The sequence below is a fragment of the Pristiophorus japonicus genome, chromosome 13, assembly GCF_044704955.1.
Source record: "Pristiophorus japonicus isolate sPriJap1 chromosome 13, sPriJap1.hap1, whole genome shotgun sequence".
Classification (NCBI taxonomy): Eukaryota; Metazoa; Chordata; class Chondrichthyes; family Pristiophoridae; genus Pristiophorus; species Pristiophorus japonicus.
The window spans coordinates 74,042,520-74,056,691 of NC_091989.1; the positions used below are offsets into that span (position 1 = coordinate 74,042,520).

Genomic DNA, 14,172 nt, shown 5'->3' on the forward strand with positions numbered 1-14,172 from the left:
GACATTAGAACCGGTTCTGGGGGAGGTGGGACCAGTACAAACTGGACAGTCTGCACCTGGGCAGGATCGGAACCAATGTCCTAGGGAGAGTGTTTGCTTGTGCTGTTAGGGAGGAGTTAAACTAATATGGCAGGGGGATGGGAACCTATGTAGGGAGACAGAGGGAAGTAGAATGGGGGCAGAAGCAGCAAAAGATAGAAATAAGAAAAGTAAAAGCGGAGGGCAGAGAAACCCAAGGCAAAAAGCAAAAAGGGCCACATTACAGCAAAATCCAAAAGAGGTAAAGGGTGTTAAAAAGACAAGCCTGAAGGCTCTGTGCCTCAATGCGAGGAGTATTCGGAATAAGGTAGATGAATTAACTGTGCAGATAGCAGTTAACGGATATGATGTAATTGGCATCACAGAGACAAGGCTGGGAACTTAACTTCCTGGGGAATTCAGCATTTAGGAAGGATAGACAGAAAGGAAAAGGAGGCGGGGTGGCGTTGCTGGTTAAAGAGGAAATTAATGCAATAGTAAGGAAGGACATTAGCTTGGATGATGTTGAATCTGTATGGGTGGAGCTACGGAATACAAAAGGGCAAAAAACGCTAATGGGAGTTGTGTACAGACCTCCAAACAGTAGTAGTGAGGATGGGGACAGCATCAAACAAGAAATTAGGGATGCGTGCAATAAAGGTACAGCTGTTATCATGGGCGACTTCAATCTACACATTGTCTGGTAGCAATACGGTGGAGGAGGATTTCCTGGAGTGTATTATGGATGGTTTGCTAGACCAATATGTCGAGGAACCAACTATCGTGCTGGCCATCCTAGACTGGGTGATGTGTAATGAGAAAGGACTAATTAACAATCTTGTTGTGCGAGGCCTCTTGGGGAAGAGTGACCATAATATGGCAGAATTCTTTATTAAGCTTGAGAGTGACATAGTTAATTCAGAGACTAGGGTCCTGAACTTGGGGAAAGGTAACTTCGATGGTATGAGACACGAATTGGCTGGAATAGACTGGCAAGTGATACTTAAAGGGTTGACGGTGGATAGGCAATGGCAAACATTTAAAGATCACATGGATGAACTTCAACAATTGTACATCCCTGTCTGGAGTAAAAATAAAACAGGGAAGGTGGCTCAACCGTGGCTAACAAGGGAAATTAAGGATAGTGTTAAATATCGGGAACATTATTCACGCATTTAACCTGTCCAATCTCGACAGAATCTTATCCGTTTCTATGAGATCCCATCTCATCCTTCTAAACTCCGGTGAATACAGGCCCAGTCAATCCAGTCTCGCCTCATATGTCAGTCCAGCCATCCCTGGAATCAGTCTGGTGAACCTTCACTACACTCCCTCAATAGCAAGAACGTCCTTCCTCAGATTAGGAGACCAAAACTGAACACAATATTCCAGGTGAGGCCTCACCAAGGCCCTGTACAACTGCAGTAAGACCTCCCTCTCCTATACTCAAATCCCCTAGCTATGAAGGCCAACATACCATTTGCCTTCTTCACCGCCTGCTGCATCTGCATGCCAACTTTCAGTGACTGATGTACTATGACACCCAGGTCTCGTTGCACCTCCCCTTTTCCTGATCTGCCACCATTCAGATAATATACTGCCTTCGTGTTTTTGCCCCCAAAGTGGATAACCTCACATTTATCCACACTATACTGCATCTGCCATGCATTTGCCCACTCACCTAACCTGTCCAAATCATCCTGCAGCCTCTTAGCATCCTCCACAAAGCTCAAATCGCCCCCCCAGCTTAGTGTCATCTGCAAACTTGGAGATATTACACTCAATTCCTTCATTTAAATCATTGAAGGAAAGAGAGATAGAGAGGCAGAGAGGTTTGGGGAGGGATTTCCAAAGCTTAAGGCCTTAGCAACAGAAGGCACGGCCATCAATGGTTGAGCGATTATAATCAGGGATGCTCAGGAGGGCAGAATTGGAGGAGCGCAGATATCTCGGGGGGTTGTGGGGCTGGAGGAGATTAGAGAGATAGGGAGGGGCGAGGCCATACAGGGATTTTAAAATAAGTATGAGAATTTTGAAACCGAGGCATTGCTTAACCAGGAGCCAATGTAGGTCACTGAGCATAGGGAGATTGTGGCGGAGGTGTGACGAATGATTGAGATGGAGAGATTGAGGTAGAAACGCGGTGGATGATCGGGGTGGAGGAGCGGTGAGGGATCATGGCTGAGATTCGCCGAGTGATCGCGGCGGAGGTGCATTGAGAGATCGTGGCGGAGGTGCGGCGAATGTTTGTGGCGGAGGAGTGGCAAGAGATCGTGGCGGAGGTGCGGCAATTGGGGTACGGGGCTAAGAAGAGGTGAGGGCCCAGGGGCAGCACGGGCCAGCCCATACTGCGATATGTGTGCGCACTGGGTCCGTGCAGCAGAGCTGGTCTCCAGTCGTCCTGGTTAACCTTGCCGCTGGATAAAGGTCTCGCTCTGTCAAGCCCGTGTGGTGGCTGATGTGCAACGGTCACCCCACGTTAAAAAAATCCACGCACAGGCATCTTCCACCCTGGAGTTCAGGACTGAAACATCGGGTCCTTCAATGAAACATCTGCGAACTCATCCTTTTTGTGTGGAAGCAAGTCATCCTCTTTCGAGGGACCACCTATGATGATGATAATGGGTGAACGAGACTTGGTGTGAGTTAGGACACGGGGCAGCCAAGTTTTGGATCACCTCCAGTTTACGTAGGGTGGAATGTGGGAGGCCAGCCTGTCCTACCTAACAGACGATTACAATGCTCAACCAAGTTTCTGAAATGTGACGTATCTGAAAAGCATAGGATCTGGAAGATGGGAAATATACTGAGGCGAATGACCTCCATACAAGTCCGTATGCTTACCAGTGCTGAGCGTGGGAGTTGAAACTGTACGATAAAGTTGCTCAGCGTCATTAGAAATTAATAAATCCCCAGGAAATATCTCCAGCCCAGGTAAGCAAACGACCAGAGAACTGCGCCTACGGTGAGACCAGGACCTGTAATGGAGAAAAAACAAACACAGCGAGGTAGATTTTACAATGGGCATTGGCGGATCAAGAGGGTCTTACTTGCAGCAAGAGTAACATTAGATTAATACAAAAGCAAAATACTGCGGATGCTGGAATCTGGAATAAAAACAGAAAATGCTGGAAATCTCAGCGGGTCAGGCAGCATCTGTGGAGAGGAAACAGAGTTAACGTTTCGGGTGACCTCTCCACAGATGCTGCCTGACCTGCTGAGATTTCCAGCATTTTCTGTTTTATATAACATTAGATTAACGTCCATTATCAAAGACAGCACCTTTGTTCCAAAACAAACCAACCTCTGATCTTTCAATCGAGCACATGCTGAACCCCATGACACCCATCTTAGCAACTTTCCCCCTTCTGAAGAAAAACTGGGCTCAATGAGCCCAAAATTACCCAGGAGTTGCTCCATTTTTTTTGGAGCAACTTGATTTTTCTGGCTTATCTTAAAAATCCCCATTTTGCACATTCAATTTGCGCCAGTGTAAGTGAGTTAGTTAGGACTTTTTTTTAGTTCAATTTAGTTTTGTTCAAATGGGGACATTACCAGCCACCTACGCCTGTTTTGGCCATTTAAGCCAGTTTGGATAGCTAATAGTTGCTCCAAACTAACTTAGGCCAGCGTATGTGGCCACTTGTGGCTGCACAGAAATCCTTGCGAAGAGTTAAGAAATCAGCGCAGGTAGCCAGAGATGGGGGGGAGGGGGGGGAGCGGGGGGGGAGGGAAGTGGAGAGGACCTTGCAAAGCACAAAACACCTTCACAACCACATTCAAGAAGCATAAAAACCATCAATAATAAATAAAAAATGAAACTTAAGTCCTACCTTCCTGACTCGGTCTGGAAAGCCAGCGGGCCGGCCGGTGCGAGAGGCCACTCAGCCGGGAATAGGTGCAGGCGGGACGACCGGGCGGGAGAGCACAGGGAGCTGGCCACAGGCTTGCAGAACACACACACACAGGCGAGGCTGGGCTCGCACAACACACAGTCTGCAGGAATCAGCGGGCCGGGCGGCTGGTGCAAGAAACCACTCGGCCCGGGATAGGGGCGGGACGCATCGGGTCCCACGCTGCAGCACGCATCATTAGCATCATAGGAGGAGCTACTGCACATGCGCAAACGCTCTAATACGCGTGCGGACAGCTGCCGGCCCTAGCTCCGCCCCCCCCTCCCAATGGAATCGCCACGCTGCGCCAAGCCCTGGGAGAGTCGACAGAGCGGCCTGAATCCGGGGACATCTTTTTGGTGCAGTTTTGAGCCGAGGAAGTCGGCACATCTCACCTGAGTGCGCCAAAAAAATGGGTGGGCCAAATTCGCGCCCATTATCTCTACTGATCTGAACAAAATATCTGTGTGTAAAAAATTCAGAGCAGGGCGCACCGTAACTCATCCAAAACTCTGCTGCCCGTGTCCCATCCCACTCTAAGTCCCTCTCACCCATCACCCCTGTGCTCGCTGACCTACTTTGGCTCCCCCCCCCACAGCGTCTCCAATTTTTAATTCCCACTGTCGCGTTCAAATCCCTTTGTGTTTTTTCCCCTCCCTATCTCTCTAACCTCCTCTAGCCCTACACCCAAACTCTTTGTTCCTCTGATTATGGCCTCTTGTGTATATCCCCCTCACTCACTTCACCCCACTATTGGCGGCCGTGCCTTCAGCCGTCTCTGCCCCAGGCTCTGGAATTCCTTGCCTAAACCTCTCTGCCTCTCTCCTCCTTAGGGACGCTCTTTAAAACCTACCTCTTTGAACAAGCTTTTGGTCACGCCTCCCCTCTGCCCCCCCCCCTCCCCCACTTTGGCTCGGAATCCATTTTCATCTGATAACGGTACGGTACTGTAAAGCGCTGTCATTTTCTTTCAGGGAAAAGGCGCTATACAAATGCAAGATGTTGTTGTTCATTAATACTGATGATTCTGGTTCAACATCTGAACAAATGCAAAAAGAATTCTACTCAAATGGGGTAGATTTTAAATTTACCGCCTCGTGCATAACTGGCATTACATTTAAAATCTTTTGTTTCTATACTTGTCTTATTATCACCTCAGCAACAAATTGTCTGGTCATTATCACTTTGCTGTTTGTGGGAGCTTGCTGTGCGCAAATTGGCTGCCGCATTTCCTACATTGCAACAGCGACTACACTTCAAAAAGTACTTCATTGGCAATGCGGTGGAGGAGGATTTCCTGGAGTGTATTAGGGATGGTTTTCTAGACCAATGTGTCGAGGAACCAACTAGACTGGGTGATGTGTAATGAGAAGGGACTAATGAGCAATCTTGTTGTGCGAGGCCCCTTGGGGAAGAGTGACCATAATATGGTAGAATTCTTTATTAAGATGGAGAGTGACACAGTTAATTCGGAAACTAGGGTCCTGAAAAGGAAAGGTAACTTTTATGGTATGAGACGTGAATTGGCTAGAATAGATTGGCGAGTGATACTTAAAGGGTTGACGGTGGATAGGCAATGGCAAACATTTAAAGATCACATGGATGAACTTCAACAATTGTATATCCCTGTCTGGAGTAAAAATAAAACGGGGAAGGTGGCTCAACCGTGGCTAACAAGGGAAATTAAGAATAGTGTTAAAACCAAGGAAGAGGCATATAAATTGGCTAGAAAAAGCAACAAACCTGAGGACTGGGAGAAATTTAGAATTCAACAGCAGAGGACTAAGGGTTTAATTAAGAGGGGGAAAATAGAGTACGAGAGGAAGCTTGCAGGGAACATAAAAACTGACTGCAAAAGCGTCTATAGATATGTGAAGAGAAATAGATTAGTGAAAACAAACGTAGGTCCCTTGCAGTCAGCTTCAGGTGAATTTATAATGGAGAACAAAGAAATGGCAGACCAGTTAAACAAATACTTCGGTTCTGTCTTCACGAAGGAAGACACAAATAACCTTCCGAATGTACTAGGGGACAGTGGGTCTAGTGAGAAGGAGGAACTGAAGGATATCCTTATTAGGTGGGTAATTGTGTTAGGGAAATTGATGGGATTGAAGGCCGATAAATCCCTGGGGCCTGATAGTCTGCATCGCAGAGTACTTAAGGAAGTGACCATAGAAATAGTGGATGCATTGGTGATCATTTTCCAACAGTCTACCGACTCTGGATCAGTTCCATGGACTGGAGGGTAGCTAATGTAACACCACTTTTTAAAAAGGGAGGGAGAGAGAAAACGGGTAATTATAGACCGGTTAGCCTGACATCAGTAGTGGGGAAAATGTTGCAATCAATCATTAAGGATGAAATAGCAGCACATTTGGAAAGCAGTGACAGGATCGGTCCAAGTCAGCATGGATTTATGAAAGGGAAATCATGCTTGACGAATCTTCTGGAATTTTTTGAGGATGTAACTAGCAGAGTAGACAAGGGAGAACCAGTGGATGTGGTGTATTTGGACTTTCAAAAGGCTTTTGACAAGGTTCCGCACAAGAGATTGGTGTGCAAATCAAAGCGCATGGTATTGGGGGTAATGTACTGACGTGGATAGAGAACTGGTTGGCAGACAGGAAGCAGAGAGTCGGGATAAATGGGTCCTTTTCAGAATGGTAGGCAATGACTAGTGGAGTGCGGCAGGGCTCAGTGCTGGGACCCTAGCTCTTTACAATATACATTAACGATTTAGATAAAGGAATTGAGTGTAATATCTCCAAGTTTGTAGATGACACTAAACTGGGTGGCGGTGTGAACTGTGAGAAGGACGCTAAGAGGCTGCAGGGTGACTTGGACAGGTTAGGTGAGTGGGCAAATGCATGGCAAATACAGTATAATGCGGATAAATGTGAGGTTATCCATTTTGGGGGCAAAAACACGAAGGCAGAATATTATGTGAATGGCGGCAGATTAGGAAAAGGGGAGGTGCAACGAGACCTGGGTGTCATGGTTCATCAGTCATTGAAAGTTGGCATGCAGGTACAGCAGGTGGTGAAGAAGACAAGTGGTATGTTGGCCTTCATAGCTAGGGGTTTGAGTATAGGAGCAGGGAGGTCTTACTGCAGTTGTACAGGGCCTTAGTGAGGCCTCACCTGGAATATTGTGTTCAGTTTTGGTCTCCTAACCTGAGGAAAGACGTTCTTGCTATTGAGGGAGTGCAGCGAAGGTTCACCAGACCGATTCCAGTGATGGCTGGTCTGTCATATGAGGAGAGACTGGATCAACTGGGACTTTATTCACTACAGTTTAGAAGGATGAGAGGGGGTCTCATAGAAACGTATAAGATTCTGACAGGACTGGACAGGTTAAATGCGGGAAGAATGTTCCCGATGTTGGGGAAGTCCAGAACCAGGGGACATAGTCTTAGGATAAGGGGTAGGCCATTTAGGACTGAGATGAGGAGAAACGTCTTCACTCAGAGAGTTGTTACCCTGTGGAAGTCCCTGCTGCAGAGAGTTGTTGATGCCAGTTTGTTGGATATATTCAAGAGGGAGTTAGATATGGCCCTTATGGCTAAGGGGATCAAGGGGTATGGAGAGAAAGCAGGAAAGGGATACTGAGGGAATGATCAGCCATGATCTTATTGAATGGCGGTGCAGGCTCGAAGGGCTGAATGGCCTACTCCTGCACCTATTTGCTATGTTTCTATGTTTCTATGTAAAGCACTTTGAGACGTCCGGTGGTCGTGAAAGGCGCTATATAAATGCAAGTCTTTCTTTTACTTTTACCTTGCACCAAACCACTTTTGTCATTTAATCTGTCCTGTGTTCCACCCTATCACAGACCTCTCTTTTGTTCTCTCCTCACCCAGCCCTCTTTCCAAGCCTCTGCATTTGCTTAAAAGCTGTTCATCTCGAACTTCTTCCAGTTCTGATGAAGGGTCACCGACCTGAAACGGTGACTGTTTCTCTCTCCACAGATGCCGCCTGATTTGCCGAGCATTGCCAGAATTGATTGTTTTTCAGATTTCCAGTGTTTGTAAAGCTAATGATGCACTTTCCCGTCTGTTACAGAAACCGCCAGGTTTTCAATTCCCCTGATGTTGCTGGAAAGTAAAACTGGGCGGTTCCTATCATGGGCGGCCGATTCACAACCCCTGCCTTACGCTGGGGAGGGAAGTCGAAAATCTCCCCCAAAATGTCTATCGAAGCTTTCTGCTTCTCTCATACTCTTCGGGCTGGTTTTTCGGACTTCCGCCGCCCCTGTTAGTGCCCTGGAGGATCGGCCATAGAGGCAGAAAGCACAGCTTCCAGCGCCCTGCTGGGACACACGGTGCCGGTTTGCGGGGGCGCGGAGCAGTACCGCCCACGAGAGGTGAGCTGGCGTGCAACGCCTGTGACTGCGACACCGGCTCGATGTTTGGATCGCGCCCGCTCCGTAGCGCCCCCACGCGCGCCCTGGTGGGAACGTCAGTGAAAGCTGCCATTCCGAGCTGTACTGTCTGCAGTGATTGAAGAAATGCCCGCCTCAGGTAAGTGCGATTGTATTTTTTATGTTGGGGTCGCGTCAGTAACAAATTGGGAATGGTTTTGGTGGGGTTTGGTCAGGTTTTTTTTTCTCCACGGAAGCCTCTGTTCGGGCGCTCCGAGGCCGGTTGTTTAGCCCGGGAATTTTAGTGGCTCAGCCGGCCAAGCACCCCTAATAGAGGTCTGAAATGCCTCCCTTAGCTCCCGCCCCACACTGAGGGTCCAGCTGGTGAATTTTCCGGCGGCAGACGCAAACCATTTGCTGGCGCAAACTGTACCGCTCGGCCCGGGGCATCGCTGCAATGGAGACACGATCAGATTTCTGCCCCAATGTCCCTGAAGGAAAAATGCAACTCGTTTCAATGGGAAGTGTTCCCAAGTGTTGTGTATCTGTAAAGCATGCACTCCCATGTTCCACCACCAGGGAGTGCATCCCCTGAAGTCACAAGGGATCCCAGCATCTCTTGGGAGCACTGTATATAAGCTGGCCCCTGAGGCCTATTCCTTACTCTGGAATGTCTTAATAAAGACTGAGGTCACTGTTACTTTAACCTCCCTGTGTGCAGTCTCATCTGTGTTAGGAACACAATAACTGGCGACGAGTATATGAATCCAACGCAAAGATGCAGCAAACTATGGGCATCCTGGAGAAGTTCTCGGAGGGTGAGGACTGGGAAGCCTATGTCGAACGGTTAGACCAGTACTTTGTAGCCAACGAGCTGGACGGAGAAGGAAGCGTTGCAAAAAGGAGAGCGGTCCTCCTCACGGTCTGCGGGGCACCGACCTACAGCCTCATGAAGAATCTTCTGGCTCCTGTGAAACCCACAGATAAGTCGTATGAGGAGCTGTGTACACTGGTTCGGGAGCATCTTAACCCGAGAGAGAGCGTGCTGATGGCGAGGTATCGGTTCTACACGTGCCAGCGATCTGAAGGTCAGGAAGTGGCAAGCTACGTCGCCGAGCTAAGGCGACATGCAGGACAATGTGAGTTTGATGACTACCTGGAGCAATTGCTCAGAGACTTTTTTGTACTGGGCATTGGCCACGAGACCATCTTACGAAAACTTTTGACTGTAGAGACACCGACCCTCAGTAAGGCCATTGCGATAGCACAGGCGTTTATGTCCACCAGTGATAACACCAAACAAATCTCTCAGCAGCTAGCGATGTTCATAAATTATAACTGGAACTATGCTTGCGAGCTGAAATGTACAGGGCAGAAACCACAAGTCTGCAACTGCCAGCAGGCCTCAGGTGACCCAGATGACTCAGAGTTCGCAACAAAGGGTGAATGCAAGGCAATTCACATCTTATTGGCATTGTGGAGGCATCCATTCAGCCTATTCATGCCATTTCAAAGGGTATGTTTGCAAGAGCTGTGGAACAATGGGCCATCTCCAACGTGCTTGCAGACGAGCTGCAAGCTCTGCAAAACCTGCTAACCACCACGTGGCAGAGGAAGATCGGTCCAGGGTGGATCAAAGCAATTTCGAGCCTCAGAGAGAGGAGGCAGATGCTGAACTACACGGGGTGCACACATTTTCGACAAAATATCCACCTATAATACTAAATGCAAAATTGAATGGCTTACCCATAGCCATGGAACTGGACACTGGCGCTAGCCAATCCATCATGAGTAAAAAGATGTTTGAGAGACTGTGATGCAACAAGGCACTCAGACCAGCCCTGAGCCTCATCCACACGAAGCTGAGAATGTACACCAAAGAGCTTAACACTGTCCTGGGCAGCACCATGGTCAAGGTCACCTATGAGGGCACGGTGCACGAACTGCCACTCTGGATTGTCCCGGGCGATGGCCCCACTCTGCTTGGAAGGAGTTCGCTGGGCAAAATCCGCTGGAACTGGGATGACATCCGAGCACTATCACATGTCGATGAGGCCTCATGTACCAAGGTTCTTAACAAATTTCCTTCCCTTTTTGAGCCAGGCATTGGAAACTTTTCCGGGGCAAAGGTACGGATCCACTGGGTCCCAGAGGCACGACCCATTGACTACAAGGCGCGAGCGGTACCTCACATGATGAGGGAGAGTGTGGATATTGAGCTGGACAGGCTGCAACGCGAGGTCATCATCTCCCCAGTGGAATTCAGCGAGAAGGCCAATCCGATTGTTCCAGTACTCAAAAGTGATGGCACGGTCAGGATTTGCGGCGATTATAAAGTAACTATTAATCGTTTCTCGCTACAGGACCAATACGTGTTACCTAAGGCTGATGACCTATTTGCGTCGCTAGCAGGAGGCAAGACGTTCACCAAGCTCGGCCTGACTTTGGCCAACATGATGCAAGAGCTGGAGGAGTCTTTGAAGGGCCTCACCTGCATCAACACGCACAAGGGGCTGTTCATCGACAACAGGTGCCCGTTTGGAATTCGGTCGGCTGCAGCGTTCTTCCAGAGAAACATGGAGAGCCTACTCAAGTCGGTACCACGCATGGTGATTTTTCAGGACGACATATTGGTCATGGGTTGGGACACCGTCGAGCACCTACAAAACCTGGATGAGGTCCTCCAGCGACTGGATCACGTAGGGCTGCGGCTGAAGAGGTCGAAATGCGTCTTCATGGCAACAGAAGTGGAGTTTTTGGGGAAAAAGATCGCGGCGGACGGCATTCGGCCCACAGATGCCAAGACAGACGCTATCAGTAACGCGCCCAGGACACAGAACGTCACGGAGCTGCGGTCATTCCTGGGACTCCTCAACTATTTTGGTAACTTTCTACCATGGTTAAGCACCCTCGTAACATGTGTTATTGCATAAAGATGAGAACTGGGTATGGGGAAAAAAACAAGTAATTGCTTTTGAGAAAGCCAGAAACATTTTATGCTCCAACAAGCTGCTTGTATGTTATCACCCGTGTAAAAGACTTGTGCTAGCATGTGATGCGTCGTCGTACGGAGTCGGGTGTGTATTACAACAAGCTAACGTTGCGGGGAAGTTGCAACCTCTCGCCTATGACTCCAGGAGCTTGTCTAAGGCCGAGAGGGCCGACAGCATGATTGAGAAAGAGGCATTAGCATGTGTGTTCGGGGTAAAGAAAATGCATCAGTACCTTTTGGCCTCAGATTTGAGCTGGAAACTGATCACAAGCCCCTCATATCCCTGTTCGCTGAAAACAAGGGGATAAATACGAATGCCTCAGCCCACATGCCCACATGCCTCAGCCCACAAGGTGGGCACTCGCGCTATCAGTGTATAACTATACCATCCGCCACAGGCCAGGCACCGAGAACTGTGCGGATGCTCTCAGTCAGCTACCATTGCCCACCACGGGGGTGGGAATGGCGCAGCCTGCAAACTTGTTGATGGTGACGCAGCCCGCATGCAAGAGTTTGAAAATGATAAATCACCTGTCATGGCCCACCAGATTAGGACTTGGACCAGCCAAGATCCTCTGCTGTCCCTAGTAAAAAACACTGCTTACTGCATGGGAGCTGGGCCAGCATCCCCGTTGAGATGCAAGAGCTAATCAAGCCGTTCCAGCGGCGAAAGGACGAGCTGTCCATTCAGGCAGACTGCCTGTTGTGGGGTGACTGTGTAGTGCTACCAAAAAAGGGTAGGGAGACGTTCATCTCGGATCTCCACAGCACACACCCGGGTATAGTAATGATGAAAGCGATAGCCAGATCCCACATGTGGTGGCCCGGTATCGACTCTGACTGAGAGTCCTGTGTACGGCAATGTAGCATGTGTGCTCAGTTGAGCAACGTGCCCAGAGAGGCACCACTAAGTTTGTGGTCCTGGCCCTCCAGACCATGGTCAAGGATCCATGTCGACTATGCGGGCCCGTTTCTCGGTAAATTGTTCCTGGTGGTGGTGAATGCTTTTTCAAAATGGATTGAATGTGAAATAATGTCGGGAAGCACCGCCACCGCCACCATTGAAAGCCTGAGGGCCATGTTTGCCACCCACGGCCTGCCTGACATACTAGTCAGTGACAACGGGCCATGTTTCACCGGTGCCAAATTTAAAGAATTCATGACCCACCACAGGATCAAACATGTCACCTCGGCCCCGTTTAAACCAGCCTCCAATCGGCAGACAGAGCGGGCAGTACAAACAATCAAACAGAGCCTTAAACCAGTCACAGAAGGTTCACTCCAAACCCGCCTGTCCCGAGTACTGCTCAGCTACTGCACGAGACCCCACTCACTCACAGGGGTGCCCCCGGCTGAGCTACTCATGAAAAGGACACTTAAAACCAGACTCTCGCTGGTTCACCCCAACCTGCATGATCAGGTAGAGAGCAGGCGGCAGCAACAAAATGTAAACGATGGTCACGCCACTGTCTCACGGGAAATTGATCTGAATGACCCTGTGTATGTGCTAAACTATGGACATGGTCCCAAGTGGATCGCGGGCATGGTGATAGCTAAAGAAGGGAGTAGGGTGTTTGTAGTCAAACTAGACAATGGACAAATTTGCAGAAAGCACCTGGACCAAACGAGGCTGCGGTTCACAGGCTGCTCTGAACAACCCACAGCAGACACCAACTTTTTCGAGCCCACAACACACACTCAAATTATCAACGACACCACCCCGGACCGGGAAATCGAATCCATCACACTCAACAGCCCAGCAAGGCCAGGCTCACCCAGCAGCCCTGCAGGGCCAACAACACACCAGCCCAGCGAGGGCACAGCCAACACACCAGAACAGACATTTGTACCGAGGCAGTCCACCAGGGAAAGAAAGGCTCCCAACCGTCTCGCCTTGTAAATAGTTTTCACTTCGACTTTGGGGGCGAGTGATGTTGTGTATCTGTAAAGCATGCACTCCCATGTTCCGCCACCAGGGAGCTCCTCCCCTGAAGTCGCAAGGGATCCCAGCATCCCTTGGGAGCACTGTATATAAGCCGGCCCCTAAGGCCTGTTCCTCACTCTGGAGTGTCTTAATAAAGACTGAGGTCACTTTTACTTTAACCTCCCTGTGTGCAGTCTCATCTGTGTTAGGAACACAATAGAAAGGAATCAGCGAAATATGATCAGATGTTTCACACAAACAGTGCTGTTGTTTGTGTTGCCCAGTTACTCCTTTCAACCGTTGATTGTTCTTCATTCAATGAATCACTCGGTGCTTAATGCCCGATCGATCTGACAGATAGAAAGCCCAGGGTGTAATCCATCTAGCTAATCCCTTATTATCTCAAATTTATCACCAACTAATCATTTGATTCAAATCAGCAGCGTACTGTCCCTTACAAATGTTCAGTTTACATCAAATGTTTGCAATTTCGCCACCATTTGATTTTACTGCTTGCATGCCAATTTTTCATGCTAAGTCTGCTTTGGCAATTGTAAATAGTTACACATTATAAAGGTCAGTTAATTCCGCTTTGGAAACAGTTCCGTGGTCCACACTTCATTCCAGGCACAACAATCACAATATTTGTGCAGTCAATTAAAATATATTATTGTTTGATTACGCACATGTTATTTGCTGACATGTTTACACAGGTCTAATCCGACCAGCGTCTGGAGATGAAGCTGGGCTTGTTGAAGGGACCCCTCTAACATTGTGACTGAAATGGAATTTGGATCCAATCGGTAAGCTTCATAATGTGGTGCAAGTCTTTCACCGAACAGGCATTAGGAGGGCTGGTCTTCATAACCTGAGGAACCCTTCACAAGAAATCTTATTCATATCCTTAACAACCTCATCACGCAAGTGATGTATCTAAATCATGATCCTGGTATTGTCACATGGAAAGGGTACTTTACTTCACAAAG

The 14,172-nt window shown here is 48.6% G+C and overlaps 1 protein-coding gene across 1 annotated transcript in view; it reads right to left on the reverse strand.

Moving 5' to 3' along the window:
• The window catches only part of plekhg7 (pleckstrin homology domain containing, family G (with RhoGef domain) member 7), a 177,627-nt gene that overhangs the window by 46,992 nt on the left and 116,463 nt on the right, over positions 1-14,172 (reverse strand). Inside the window, 5 exon segments of the mRNA XM_070896773.1 lie at positions 2,863-3,063; positions 3,111-3,125; positions 5,414-5,438; positions 9,964-9,991; positions 12,624-12,649. Of these exon segments, the coding sequence (XP_070752874.1) occupies positions 2,863-3,063; positions 3,111-3,125; positions 5,414-5,438; positions 9,964-9,991; positions 12,624-12,649 (295 nt within the window).